The sequence below is a fragment of the Vulpes vulpes genome, chromosome 9, assembly GCF_048418805.1.
Source record: "Vulpes vulpes isolate BD-2025 chromosome 9, VulVul3, whole genome shotgun sequence".
NCBI classification, from domain to species: Eukaryota; Metazoa; Chordata; class Mammalia; order Carnivora; family Canidae; genus Vulpes; species Vulpes vulpes.
In genome coordinates this window covers 40,995,538-41,008,987 of record NC_132788.1, presented here as the reverse complement: position 1 = coordinate 41,008,987, position 13,450 = coordinate 40,995,538, and the positions used below count along the sequence as shown (strand labels likewise).

The 13,450-nt window shown below is 41.5% G+C and overlaps 1 protein-coding gene across 4 annotated transcripts in view; it reads left to right on the top strand.

Moving 5' to 3' along the window:
• Nucleotides 1-13,450, top strand: part of FLT3 (fms related receptor tyrosine kinase 3) — a 120,084-nt gene that overhangs the window by 86,926 nt on the left and 19,708 nt on the right. For all 4 annotated transcript variants that reach the window (XM_025996713.2, XM_072719886.1, XM_072719888.1 and 1 more), the window contains 8 exons: nucleotides 5,800-5,903; nucleotides 6,614-6,722; nucleotides 7,001-7,179; nucleotides 8,017-8,123; nucleotides 8,210-8,342; nucleotides 8,432-8,536; nucleotides 12,312-12,422; nucleotides 13,297-13,450. In XM_025996713.2, coding sequence (XP_025852498.1) covers nucleotides 5,800-5,903; nucleotides 6,614-6,722; nucleotides 7,001-7,179; nucleotides 8,017-8,123; nucleotides 8,210-8,342; nucleotides 8,432-8,536; nucleotides 12,312-12,422; nucleotides 13,297-13,450 — 1,002 coding nt within the window. The remainder of the gene's footprint in view (nucleotides 1-5,799; nucleotides 5,904-6,613; nucleotides 6,723-7,000; nucleotides 7,180-8,016; nucleotides 8,124-8,209; nucleotides 8,343-8,431; nucleotides 8,537-12,311; nucleotides 12,423-13,296) is intronic.

Sequence of the window (13,450 nt, the reverse complement as noted above, 5' to 3'; positions counted from 1 at the left end):
GTACAGTGAGAGTTCTTTACTTTACCACTTACATTCAACAGTTCAACCAAACTGAAATTTGTTTGCGAAGTACAGTATTTTAAGCATGTTGCAACAGATGACTTTATAAGCAGACTGCCATGAGCTTTTTTAGATTAACTGAAAGGCATCTGTAGGAACACTCCTTGTGAAAAAAAAGGCGATGGTGTGGTCATAATGTGTGTGCCAGAAGTCCATCAGCTTCCCCACCTTCATAGCTTCATTTCTCCTATTTACTTCCTCAAATATTACACTCCAAGTGTGAGGGCTTGCCTTTCTGTGTTTACATTTTATTCAACTGTAATTTTCTAGCAGTCCTGATATCTTGATCTTGAGAAGAGGTCCTAGGATAGTCATGTGTCGGTTCACATAATTTCCTATCTCTATAGACTTACTTATAAATGCCAAATCTACCTTAGTTTTTCCCAGTTTCATGGTTAAAAAATATAAAATAAAAACCCAAACCTTAAGATGTTATAATTATTTAGTGATTCTTTCTGAAAGGCTCTCCTTAGCTTCCCCAATCCCCGTGTTTTTCTTTCCTCTGGAGTATTTCATTTTCCTACTCTAGTGGCCTTGAGTTCTGCTCACATCAGGTATTAACTGAGGACTTGCAAGAAGCAGTAGTGTGGTGGCATGTGAATTTTGGGCAGTGAGATGCTGTCCTGCTCAAGAATAGACTAACAGGGATGCCTTAGTGGCTCAGTGGTTGAGCATCTGCCTTTGGCTCAGGTCGTGTGATCCAGGAGTCCTGGGATCAAGTCCCATATCAGGCTCCCTGCTTCTTCCTCTGCTTATGTCTCTGCCTCTCTCTGTTTCTCTCATGAATAAATAAATAAAATCTTAAAAAAAAGAAAAAAAAAAAACCAGACTAACAGAAAAGCAAGTTCTCATTTCAATAAATGACATGTAATTGCAGAAGTGTATGGAGCCTCTTTGGGATGATTTTTTTTTCTTCTGGAAGGAGATGGGCCTTGAACACATACAGAATGGAGGTAATAATCCTGTGGGTTCAGTGAAGTACTGAGAGCCCCCAGAAAACACTGCCTCCCTTCCCTGCTGCTGTTTGGGGCAGTAGAGCTGTTCCTTTTCTCCCAAAGACCCCATTCATTGAGAGTGAAAGAAACTTCTTTAAACTCTGACTACATGCCAGACATTGTGCATATCCTTTACATGGATTATCTTGTTTAATACCCATAATTCCAATTTATGAAAGACGGGAGCAGCCTGTTACTTGCCCACGGGAGGCAAAGTCAGTACTCCTCCTTTACTCCTGTTTTTTGAAATTGCCTTTAAAAAAAAAAAAAAAAAACAGAAAAAACACCAATATCTCTACTTCTAGAGGTTATATTTCAAACTCCTTCTATGTAACCACATGATAGCAACATATAAATACAGGTTTTTATACAAATATGGCATTAATTTTGCTATTTGTAACCTGATTTTTTATTTAAAATATACTGTGAGCATCTCTCTATTGTACTAAGCATCCTACCTTATTTACCTTATCATCTTAATGGCTGCATAGTATTCTATTTTTTAGACCATTTTATTTTAATTGACTCTTGTTGATGATCTTTTGCTTTAGTTTTTTTCTTTGCATCTTTCTTTTTGTTTTAATGTGATTTTCTCACAGTATATGCCACAGTAAAGTTTCTAAATTTCCTTTATATTCAAAATGGTTACTGGGCTTAATAAGCATCATGGTAATGATAATCTAACACATATATTGTGTTCAATATATGAGCTGGGCACTATTACGGACACTTTATACAAAACTACTTAATAAAAATTTAACATAGGGACACCTGGGTGGCTCAGCAGTTGAGCATCTGCCTTTGGCTCAGGGTGTGATCCCAGGGTCCTGGGATCGATTCCCACATCAGGCTCCCTACAGGGAGCCTGCTTCTGCCTCTACCTATGTCTCTGCTTCTCTGTGTCTCTCATGAATAGATAAATAAAATCTTTAAAAAAAATTAAAGACCTCCCTTCCACAACCATAGGAGGTCAATACTATATTGTCTTAATTTTATAGACAAGGAGGTACAGAGAAGTTAAATGATTTGCCCAAGGCCACACCACTGGCCAATGACAGAGTTGGGAATTCCAGCAAAAACAGTTGACTTCAGAGCCTGTATTTTTATGCATATCACTGTACTGGCTCTGGACACCAACTCATTTCAAAAGTGTAAAGTCCCAAACCCAGTGTGTAAGAAAACAAAAATGCAAGCGTTTTCTTTGGTCATTTAGAAATAAAGTATGCCTCCTTATGAGATGTGCCATGCTTTGCTATTCAGTTTTTAATGGTTATATTGCCCCAGGCTTGCTGACTCCCTTGAAATAAAATAAAAAAGAGCATGATGTTGTATAGAGTAATATGAAATGATTAACACCTTCCTCCCACCTCCTGACTGTCTTTATCTGACTCGAGGCAGAAGTTTGAACAGATCACATTCAACTTTAGCCCTGCCGAAACTGCAGTCTGAGGCAGATAGAATCTCTGGCTTCCTGATGGGTGGCTCTCTGAGCTGTGTAAAGCCACCTGTCAGCTCCTTGCTCTCCATTTTCAGAAGCTCTGAGCTTCCCCAATACATGCTTTATTATTCTCTGCATGCTGATTTCACTTTGATAATGCCTTGCTCTCTGAATAAAGCATTCTTCACTTTATAGCAAAATTGTTCCCTGAGCCCCGGAAAGAGCCTGCCCTCCCTCAGCCCCTCCCCTCTAGGCACTAAACGGAAAATAAAAATGCCCTGCGTTTTGATTGTACAGAGGAGAAAATCCTTTTCATGGTTGTAATGAGAATACATCTAGCCACCAAGATATGATTTCACTGTAAACTCCAATTTCCTGATCTCCCGTCTCATGCTGGCTGGCCATTTTGAGAAAAACCCTAGAGGAAAGAGGAAGCTTTGAATCTCCAGGTCACCGAGTTGGTTAGTCCCCTTGGAATTCCCAGAGGAGGTTCAGGGACACGGTTGTTGCTATTGCTAGGGTTAACTGTCCTAGAAGGGGTGGGAGGCTGGGACAGGCAGTTTAAAATGACCTGGATATTTGGTTTTGTGTTCAGGCTGCTTATTGTGACCAGTTTCCTACCTGGAAGAGTGAGAACATTTCAGATGCTCTCACATCTATCGCAGGGCAGATCATACTTTATTATGACAGAACAAAAGATTTAGGAGGGAAGAAGTCTACAAAACATTTTACTTCGGTTTGCATGATAATCACTTATTGGTAATTTCTTTTTCTATCCAGTTCATTGGTGCTTTTGGTGGGGTGCTTGGCCCGCCTTTTTTTAAATCTCCTTTCTTCTTCCTTTATAGGGTCTTTGACTATTGTCCAGTGGGAATTAATGTTTTCCTTTTAGAAGCACGTATCTTTCCCTATTTGGGCCACTTCAACTCTGCCTTCCTAAAGTAGCTACATTTACTTTTCTCCCTGGTGTTATAATTGGGCGTTCCCCCATCTTTCCATCACTTCCACTTCACCAGCCACTTCCTTGTCCGGAAGTAGGTCAGGATAAGAAATTCCACTTTCCACTTCAGCCTTCTTGTTAACAGGGCAAACAAACAAATCACCACCAACAAAAAACCCAGGGCAAACAAAAAACTTGTTAAATGCTCACTTTGAGGGGCGCCTGGGAGGCTCAGTCCGTTAAGCATCTGCCTTTGGCTGGGGTCATGATCCCAGGGTCCTGCGATGGAGGCCCCAGTCAGGCAGGAACGTGCTTCTCCCTCTTCCTCTGCCCCTCCGCACCCCCAGCTTGTGCTCTCTCTCCCAAATAAATAAAATCTTTTTTTTTTTTTAAATGCTCACTTTGATAGGCCAGAGAAATAAGTTCCCTCATCTCTATACAAAGTCAGAATTCCCCTTTAGCTTTGGAGCGAAGGGCACGGAGGGCTGGTGTCAGATAAACAGGAGCTTGGAAGCTGCTCTGTCAGGTAGTTGCTAGGAGTGTGTGTTGAATCTCAGGGATCCACAGGGATTCTGTTTTCTCCTTTAACTTCCATGTCGAGCACAGCACCTACTATTTCTTTTTTCCTGGTGCCTCTTGGGTTTGCTCTCTCCTCTCCTTTCCCCTTTTCCCTTACCTTAGACAACACTTGTTTTTGTGTGCTTTGAATTCTCAAATCTGAACTTTTACTTCTGCTCTCGTCGGACTTCCCACACTATACTGGAAATGCTCATCTACCTTCACCACCAAAGTGAAAATTCGGTGAGAACAGAAACTTACCTCTTGTACCTCACCGTTGCATCCCCGATTCTTCCAATAAGTAGATTCTACCATTGATAGTAGAATGAATGAGTGAGTGAGTGAATGAATGAATGAATTACTGTGTTATTGCAACTGCCTCCAGACTTCTCTCCAGCATACTTTTCCTCTTGCCATCAGTCTAAACTACAATACTGTTCATGGAGCTCCTTTCCTGCTCAGGAATCTGTAGATTGTTCCTGATTTCTCCATGAGGTTCAAATTATGAGGCTTGTTTTTCATAATCCCTGATCACCCAACCTCAACTTGGGCTTCCCCACCCCTTCCCTGTGGCCGGGCTGGTTGCTGTCTCATGTCTTCAGGAATGCTGTTGCCTCCCCCTTGGATGCCATTCTTTTGCCCTCTCCTTAAAACCAACTCATCTGCAAAGATCTGGCTCAAGTGCCGCTGCTGTGCAGACCTCTGAACTTTTCTCATCTATATTGGCCTCTGCCTTCTTTAATCTTCTATTGGCCTTTTGTTTAATTCAGCCTATGGAGGTTTTGTCCACCCACCTTGATTATGATATCTTTGAGGACAGGATCCAAATTTTATAGATCTTTGCATTCTACATAGTTCCTAGTTTAAGTCTGGTTTCCATGCGCTGTATTCTCCTATTTACACTTTTACCCTGTCAATATATGATTTTTTTATTTTTTAAATTTTTTCTGTTAGTAGGCTGCATGGAGGTAGCCTGATTAAATATCTTCTGAACAAGCCTGAGATTTTCTTATTCCATCATAAGGGATTTTTTTTCCTATTTCTTCAATGTATAAAAGCCTATTCAACAGCTCTTTGATCCCTTATCTCCCCTACGCTATCCAACATCCCACCATAACATTCAGCATCCTATATACCAGGTAGGCATGGTGGCTAATCCCCAATATCAAGTTACCTGTTATCAAAAGGTATTGAATAGTTGATGAGCACGCGAAGTAGATACTAGAACCTGTTGAAACCACCTGAAGATTTCTGTAGAAACACAGTGGATTTGATCCCTCATCACTGTTAATTGCTATGAAAGTCAAGGGTTGGTTAGAGGTCCTGCCTTGGACCAATGCCAGAGAGCCATCCTTTTAGGAAGCAGAGGGGTTATGGGCTCCTGTACCTATGGAGGTTCTTCCATATTTCTGGGAAGTCAGACTAGTCCAGAATATATAGAAGAGTGGGGACAGGAACTTCCTTGTCTTTCTTAGGAACACCAGCCCAATTGAGTGCTTCTCAACCTTTAACATGCATATGAATCACACGGAGATCATCTTAAAATGCAGACTCTCAATCAATAGGTTTGGAGCAGGTGCTGAAATTTTGTATTTCAAACCACCTCCTGGATAATACCAATGCTAATGTTACCTGATTGTGGACCACACCACACTTAGATTAGCAAAGGCCTACCATATAGACAACTCTTTGTCCACTGGACTTCAGGGAGTCAGACTCTCAAGGAAGACCCTCATGCATGCTGACATCCATTTCAGCATCTCCTATAAGAATCTGGCTAAGCATATCTTTCATTCTTTTTCACACAGCATATCTAAGTTTTGCAACCATAAACACCAGCCAGGAGAGTATATATTCCATGCAGAAAATGATGATGCCGAATTCACAAAAATGTTCACACTGAACATAAGAAGTAAGTTAAATTATCAAGAAATTTCGTGTTAATCTTATAATTCCTTAATTACCTATTAACCATGACCAGAAAGAGCTAAGTAATGGCTTAGAAGGGATACTCTAAGCTATTTTTATATGCTGAAGTATGTTGAAATTTTACTTGACATCTACCAGCTTTGTTTATATATAGATCTATATAGATATCTATGTGTCTCTTTCTGTGCTCATCCTTTGAAGCTAAGATACTTCTTCCATGTCCTCTCTGAACATGCTTTGGCGTAGTGTCTCATTGACTTTGGTACTTTGAAAGGTCATGGTAAGGATCAGCAGAAAGTCATATTACCTGCCATTTGTCTTAGTACTTTTTGTTTATTTGGCCTATAAAATGATGAAAGTACATTCTTTTGGACTTTTTGTAGATGTTCTCCTGAAGCTGAGAATCTTTTTGATTCTTGGAGATAGAGTTGCACACCTCAGCTCTCTACAGGAGGGGACTGGTAGTGGAAAAGTGGTGTTTTGCAAATTGATGGTAGGGCTGCCTGTCCAGAAAACTCCATACAAGGGGCAAAAAGGGAATAACCAGAGGTCTTGAGTCATCCTGCATATGAGATACCCTCACAGAGGCACAACTGTTTGGAGTAGATGGGCAGGCTAGATGATGCAAACCCTGAAGCCATTTCTGGAAAGTACCATACCACATGAACTTATTTTACGTGTCATTCTCTACAGGGAAACCTCAGGTGCAAGCCAACACATCAGCAAGTCAGGCTTCTTGCTCCTCTGATGGATACCCATTACCATCTTGGACCTGGAAGAAATGTTCAGACAAGTCTCCCAAGTAAGGAGGATATTGGTGTCTCTTGTGTCGGAAGAACATAAAACTCACACTCTCTCTGACATATTGACTCTTTCTCATGAATACAGTTGAAGAAGAAATGATGAAGTATTTAGAGTGTTTACCTTCTGAGTCAGCCGTAATTCTAAAGGGTCACAGATTGCTTCTGCTAACTTGTAACAGGGAAATCTCTTCTAGAGCTCCTTAGACAAACCCTCACTTCTAATCTGATGACAGCCCCACCCACTGGCCTAACTTCTCTGTCTGCCATTTCCTTTCAGCTGCACGGAGGAAATCACAGAAGGAATTTGGAATAAAAAGGCTAACAGAAAAGTATTTGGACAGTGGACATCGAGCAGTACTCTTAACATGAGTGAAGCTGTAAAAGGATTCCTGGTGAAGTGCTGTGCATACAATTCCCTTGGCACATCTTGTGAAACAATCCTTTTAAACTCACCAGGTATACAGCAGTTGCTATTGTAATGTGCCACCTTCAGGAATTCCCCACTAGAAGGCCATTCCTGTTGTTGGTTTTTATTTGGGGAATTTTACAATTGCATAGAGGTTCAGTGTGTGAGCCAAGAAGGCTTTTTGAGTCAAGCAAGAATCCCCACTGAACATATGCCATTTTGTAATTCAAGACCAGAGTGACTTCTACTTCCATTAGTATGACTCACGAGTTACAGTGATGGAAGTAGAACCATAAACCCCCAGAATAGGAAGGATTTACCAAAAGATCCAATGCAAGAGAAACTGATTTAGTAATTTGGGGTCTCTACCATTTTCCCTTTAGGTTAATCTCCTTCTGTGCCTTTAAGCCTGCGGTTCTATAATTTCTGGTTTGTTTTTTATTTTATTTATTTATTTTATTATTTTTTTTTCTGGTTTGTTTTTTAGATCCCTCCCAACTTAAGTCTGAAACCTGCCCACCAAGTTTGGTGTTTGGAATCACTGCATCCCCAAAATTAACTTCCCATTCATACGATACCTTCAGTGGGAGAGCACAAACTTTTTTTTTTTTTAATTTATATATCCTGTGGGTTTAACTAGATGTAATTGGTATAACCCTAGCCAGTGATTTTCTTTTTTTTATGGGGTCAAAATCATTCAAAATATTCTTAGGAAGGGAACTTGTCTTTTATATGAAAATTGTCTGATTTTCCATGGGGAGATGAGTAGGTGCTTGTAAGGACTGCAAAGGATGATTTCTCAAATAGGAGGTGGGAGATTATACTGAGATTCTACTCCATCAACCAGGAACACAGATTCATTGCTCCGTGACACTCTTCCCTTGCAGGGCCCTTCCCTTTCATCCAAGACAACGTCTCGTTCTATGCAACAGTTGGGCTCTGTCTTCCCTTCATTGCAATTCTAACCATGCTCATTTGTCACAAGTACAAAAAGGTAAAAGCAAAAGTAAAAATTCATCCCCATTTCCCATTTCTGAGAGACTGCCTGTTGCTAATGGACCCATTATTTCACTTCTGAAGCAATTTAGGTATGAAAGCCAGCTGCAGATGGTACAGGTGACGGGCTCTTTGGATAATGAGTACTTCTACATTGATTTCAGAGAATATGAATATGATCTCAAATGGGAGTTTCCCAGAGAAAATTTAGAATTTGGTAAGACTCGAATGGTCCCAATGTTTCTAGAGTATTTCCTTTCTGTTGGGAAATCTCTAAGGTACACTCACTCACCATTTATCTTGCAGGGAAGGTACTAGGATCAGGTGCTTTTGGAAAAGTGATGAATGCAACAGCTTATGGAATTAGTAAAACAGGAGTCTCCATCCAGGTGGCAGTCAAAATGCTGAAAGGTACAGTAAAGTGGGATGGTGTCCACAAAGATGCACAAAATCGGAGGCATGGTCTTCCTCCTCCTCTTCGTCTATTTGTTTCCATCATTCTTATGCTTATTGCTTGCCATGCTTCAAGGCGGAAAGAGGCCTGAGGTGGGGTTAGGGTCAACCAAGTCGTGAATATATTTTTTATTTTTTTAAGATTTTATTTATTTATTTATAAGAGACACACACACAGAGAGAAGCAGAAACACAGGCAGAGGGAGAAGCAGGCTCCAGGGAGGGAGCCCGATGCAGGACGCGGGACCCGATCCCGGGTCTCCAGTATCACGCCTTGGGCTGAAAGCAGCGCTAAACCACTGGGCTACCAGGGCTGCCCAAACTTGTGAATATAAAATACAAGTCATGAATGCCAAACTCCACCTATTCTTCTTCAGGCTTTGTTGAGTACTTTCGGCTTTAATATAAGGGAGTACTGTTACTCCAGGCAGATGTTGTTTCTCACATTTTGACACAGACTCTGGGTAGAAAAACAAATTGAAGCCCTCTGTATTCTCACTTCCCACTCGTGGCTTCAAGCCCTCCCACCTGCTCTCCACTGTCGTCCCTCCCCTGAGCACCACTCACTCAGCAAGAGCACCCAAGTTGGCTTTTGCTGAGGTGATCAGCGACCTCCAACAAACTAAGTCTAATGAGCATCTTTCAGCCTATATGTTACTTGAATTTTCAGCATAAATTGGCACAACTAGCTGTTCTCTCCTTTAAACTCTCCCTCTGGTTTCCTTGTCATCATATTCCTTTGTTTTTTTCTCCTCCCTCTCTGCCTGCTTCATGGTCCTTTGTGGGCTCCTGGGCCCAGCTTTTTTTGTGGGGTTCTTGAAGGCTTGCTCCTCAACTACCCTCCCTTTCACTCCACACGCTCGCCATAGGCTATGTCAACGACACCCATGACTTCATCCCATGTACAAAAGGTTCTCACAATTGCATCTCCCTTTTGAGCCTCCAGTTATGTCCAAATGCTTGGGTGTCTCAAAAGTTTCTCTACTTCAGACTGAACTCCTCCAACCCTGGCCCTCCATCAAGGCTCCCTCTCTGTGATTGGTTATGCGTACCGGTGACTAGCTACATTCCCAGAGTTGGGCAGACCAGGACCTAGGACTCATCCTTGAAACCATCTTCATTCTAGCACCCTACAAGCCATCCCTATCAGGTTTCCTGATTGGTGTTCCTTGAATCCATCCTCTCCTTCTCTCTATTACACCACCCTAGTCTGAATCTATCTCTCCTGAACAGCTGCAGTAACCTTCCAGGCAGGGACCCTTTAGGCACCCTATAGGAACCCTTACCTCCTTTTAGATTTTTTTTTAAAGATTTTATGTATTTATTCATGAGAGACACAGAGAGAGTCAGAGACACAGGCAGAGGGAGAAGCAGGCTCCCTGTGGAGAGCCTGATACGAAACTAGATCCTGGAACCCCTAGATCACAACCTGAGACAGAGGCAGATGCTCAACCAGTGAGCCACCCAGGCGTCCCTCTTTTTGGATTCTTGTTATTAAAGCCCAAGTGACAGTTATGAAATGCAAAGAAGATCATTTTCCTACTTAATTTCCAGATGCTTTTGATAACTCCCGAAATAGTCTGCACAGTTCTGTGCGATCTGGCTGCCCACCTCCCTACCCCACACTCAGCATAGCAGAACACTGACCTTCTTTCAGTTCCTCCAGAGCACAGGGCTGCATCCCACCCCTGGGCCTTTGTACAGGACGATCCCTCTGCTCACCCTTCCCCTTTCATATGGTTCTCTCTCACTCCTCCTTTAGATCTCAGCAGAAATATCACTTCCTCAGGGAAGCCTTCTCTCACACCACAAAGGACATCAACTTCCTTGCTGTATGCTCCGTTATCTCTCCATAGTCTTCTTTCCTATGCAGTTCATTACAGTTGTAATGACCTATTTTCTTAATTATTCCATTAGTGTCTCATCTTCCACGTTAGCCTGTAAGCCTCATGAGAGCAAGGGTTGTATTGGTCTTGTGTTTTCTTGTATTTTGATCTTTGCCCAATCTATTACTTCAGTATGAAATATTCTCTCTCCCTTCCCACTGTTTAACTCTTATTTTTCCTCAGGTCTCAGCACAGGTATTTTGGTGTCCCCTTCCACACCTTTCCACTGCTAGGTTAGGTGTCCCTCTTGTGTGACCCCACAGCATCCCAACATTCATTTGCCACTTTGTGTGTATTACACTATGTTGTAATTGTTTATTTCCTTGTTTGCCTTTTCCAGGAGACTCTAAATTCCAGGAAGGCAGGGGATGTGTCTTGTCTATAATTCATTCCCCCATTGCTTGGCACATTGCCTCACATACTGTAGGCATTCAATAAATATTTGTTCAGTGAATGAATGAGTGAATTAATGGGTAAGAATGAATAAAAGGTATCTGAAAGTCAGGTGATGAAAGTGCTTTGGAAAAGTTAAGCACACCATAAAATATAATATTTTGGTTGTGAGGAACAAGACATGGACATTTGAAAAGCATGGATCCCTATAAAACATGAAACAGCAGAAGACATGACTCATACTAGTGAGTCATAGCGCTCACATGAAGAATCTCACTCCCAAGCCAAAATGTTGGAGTAAAGATACCCCCAAGGATACCCTCACTAAATCAAAATCAATGGCATCAGTAATCTGGAAAAGCTAGCATAAAGGCGAGGATGTCTTCCAAGACAAAATAATGGTATTTGGAAATATTCAATCAAATCTTCACTGAATGTAAAGAAAAGTTACTGTGTCTATAAGAAATAAATACATTAAAAGAGGAGTAGGTGCCTGGTGCCTGGAGAGGGAAACCCAAAGACCCTGCCCTTACCTTTAGGGTTATAGCACCCTCCTGGGCAGGGACTCTTGAATCACTTGGGCACCTCAGCCTCAGTGACATGAGACCTTTGAGTTTATCAATAACTACCCTCATGCTGGGACGCCTGGGTGGCTCAGTGGTTGAGCATCTGCCTTCGGCTCAGAGTGTGATCCCAGGATCCGGGATCAGGTCCTGCATCGGGTTCCTTGTGAGGAGCCTGCTTCTCCCCCTGCCTGTCTTTCTCTCTCTCTCTCTCTGTGTCTCTCATGAATTAATAAATAAATCTTAAAAAAAAATACCCTCATGCTATGCGTCTAAGCAAGATTGTGAATACAATTTGCCAAGCTATCTGAGCTTATCTTCAGGGAGAGAATGTATTGGCCCACAGATACATTCTAGACTATTTGGCAGTTATGTTTCTCATGATCAATTAATGAATCTCTTGAGAACTTGGTTAATGGGAATTGGTCTCTTTGACCTTCTCACCATTGGATACATTGACAAATTTAAGGTTTTAGACCTGAGGACCACAAGCTGGAACCAATCTTGCTGACACTCTTATCTTATCTCTCTGTGCCCAACAAATCCAAGAGTCAAAAAAAAGTTATGTTTCTCCCTTCAGTATATTTATTAACTTCCATTGTGGAGGAAAATCATGTGTTAGTTTGTTTTCTGAGGGTCAACTATAAAGATTCTTATTTTGATACATAGGGGAACGTTCAGTAGAAAGGCACATTATTGGACTCAACTTTTATACTGTGATCTTGAAAATTATGTCTTAAATTCAAGATATTATTATTCAAAATTCATGTATTATTTTATGCATTTTAAGTTTTCATGCAAATCTCCTCTGCACTGAAGAAAGTTTTATTAAAATATCTAAAATATCTATTTTGCTTTAGTTCTATATTTTTTATGCTCTTCCACTGACAGAAAAGGCAGACAGTTCTGAAAGAGAGGCTCTCATGTCTGAACTCAAAATGATGACTCACCTGGGAAACCACGAGAATATCGTGAATCTACTGGGGGCATGCACGCTGTCAGGTAATCAATTCGTATTAAAAACATCTCATCAAAAATATTTTACCTGAAGACAAAGAGGACATTTGTTCTCAGTTTTTCCTCTCCTCAGTGATAGAACAGGCCCTCAAACCTGAGCAGAGGTAGACATCCAGCACTCTGCAATCAGGTGGGTCAGTATAGTCATCAGAGTGTCATCTCTGTACTGGGATGTGCCACATAACTCTAACCCACTTAAAGACAACAGTACCGCAGGTACACTTTGTGGTATCTCATCTACCTGTCCAGATGATGCTTCTCCCCCAGCTGTCAAATTGGCCCAAATGCAGTGGGGAGAATGGCCGCAGAGCTTGGTGGCTGCCTGGTTTGGGCTGCTTCAAATAAGGCACAGCGAAGGCGAAATGTCAAACTCCATTTTCCCAGTATTCAATGGAGCATGTGCTCTGATTCACTTCTGCCCAGAAACATGGGAAAGGTGTGCTGGAGGAGGGTCACTCCTTCTGGGACTGGGACAAAAAAGTAGAGAACAAGAACAAATGGAACTAAGAAGATACTCATGACCTATATCTCCTACCTCCCTCAAGCAACAGATTGGCATATATTTGCCAAGTGCACACAATGCAGCTGGCATATTATTCCCAGTTGCAAACTGGAGAATCCAAGTGGCCGGTGATTATTGCTGAGGCAGCAGGTACCACAAGGGCCCACATGGAAGGTGGAAGACACTGCTTTCCGAAGGACTTAGAGCCAAAAGCTGAAATTGAGTTGTACTCAGAAAAAGTTGTACTCTTCCAAAATCAGGAGAGAAGTAGGCTCTCATAGATTATGCTGTCTATCACACAGACATCTGAAAGAATTATTTGGAATTTGTATACCTATAATGAAAACTCTGTTTCAGGACCAATTTACTTGATTTTTGAATATTGTTGCTATGGTGATCTTCTCAACTATTTAAGAAATAAAAGAGAAAAGTTTCACAGGACATGGACGGAAATTTTCAAGGAACACAATTTCAGTTTTTACCCCACTTTCCAATCACATCCAAATTCCAG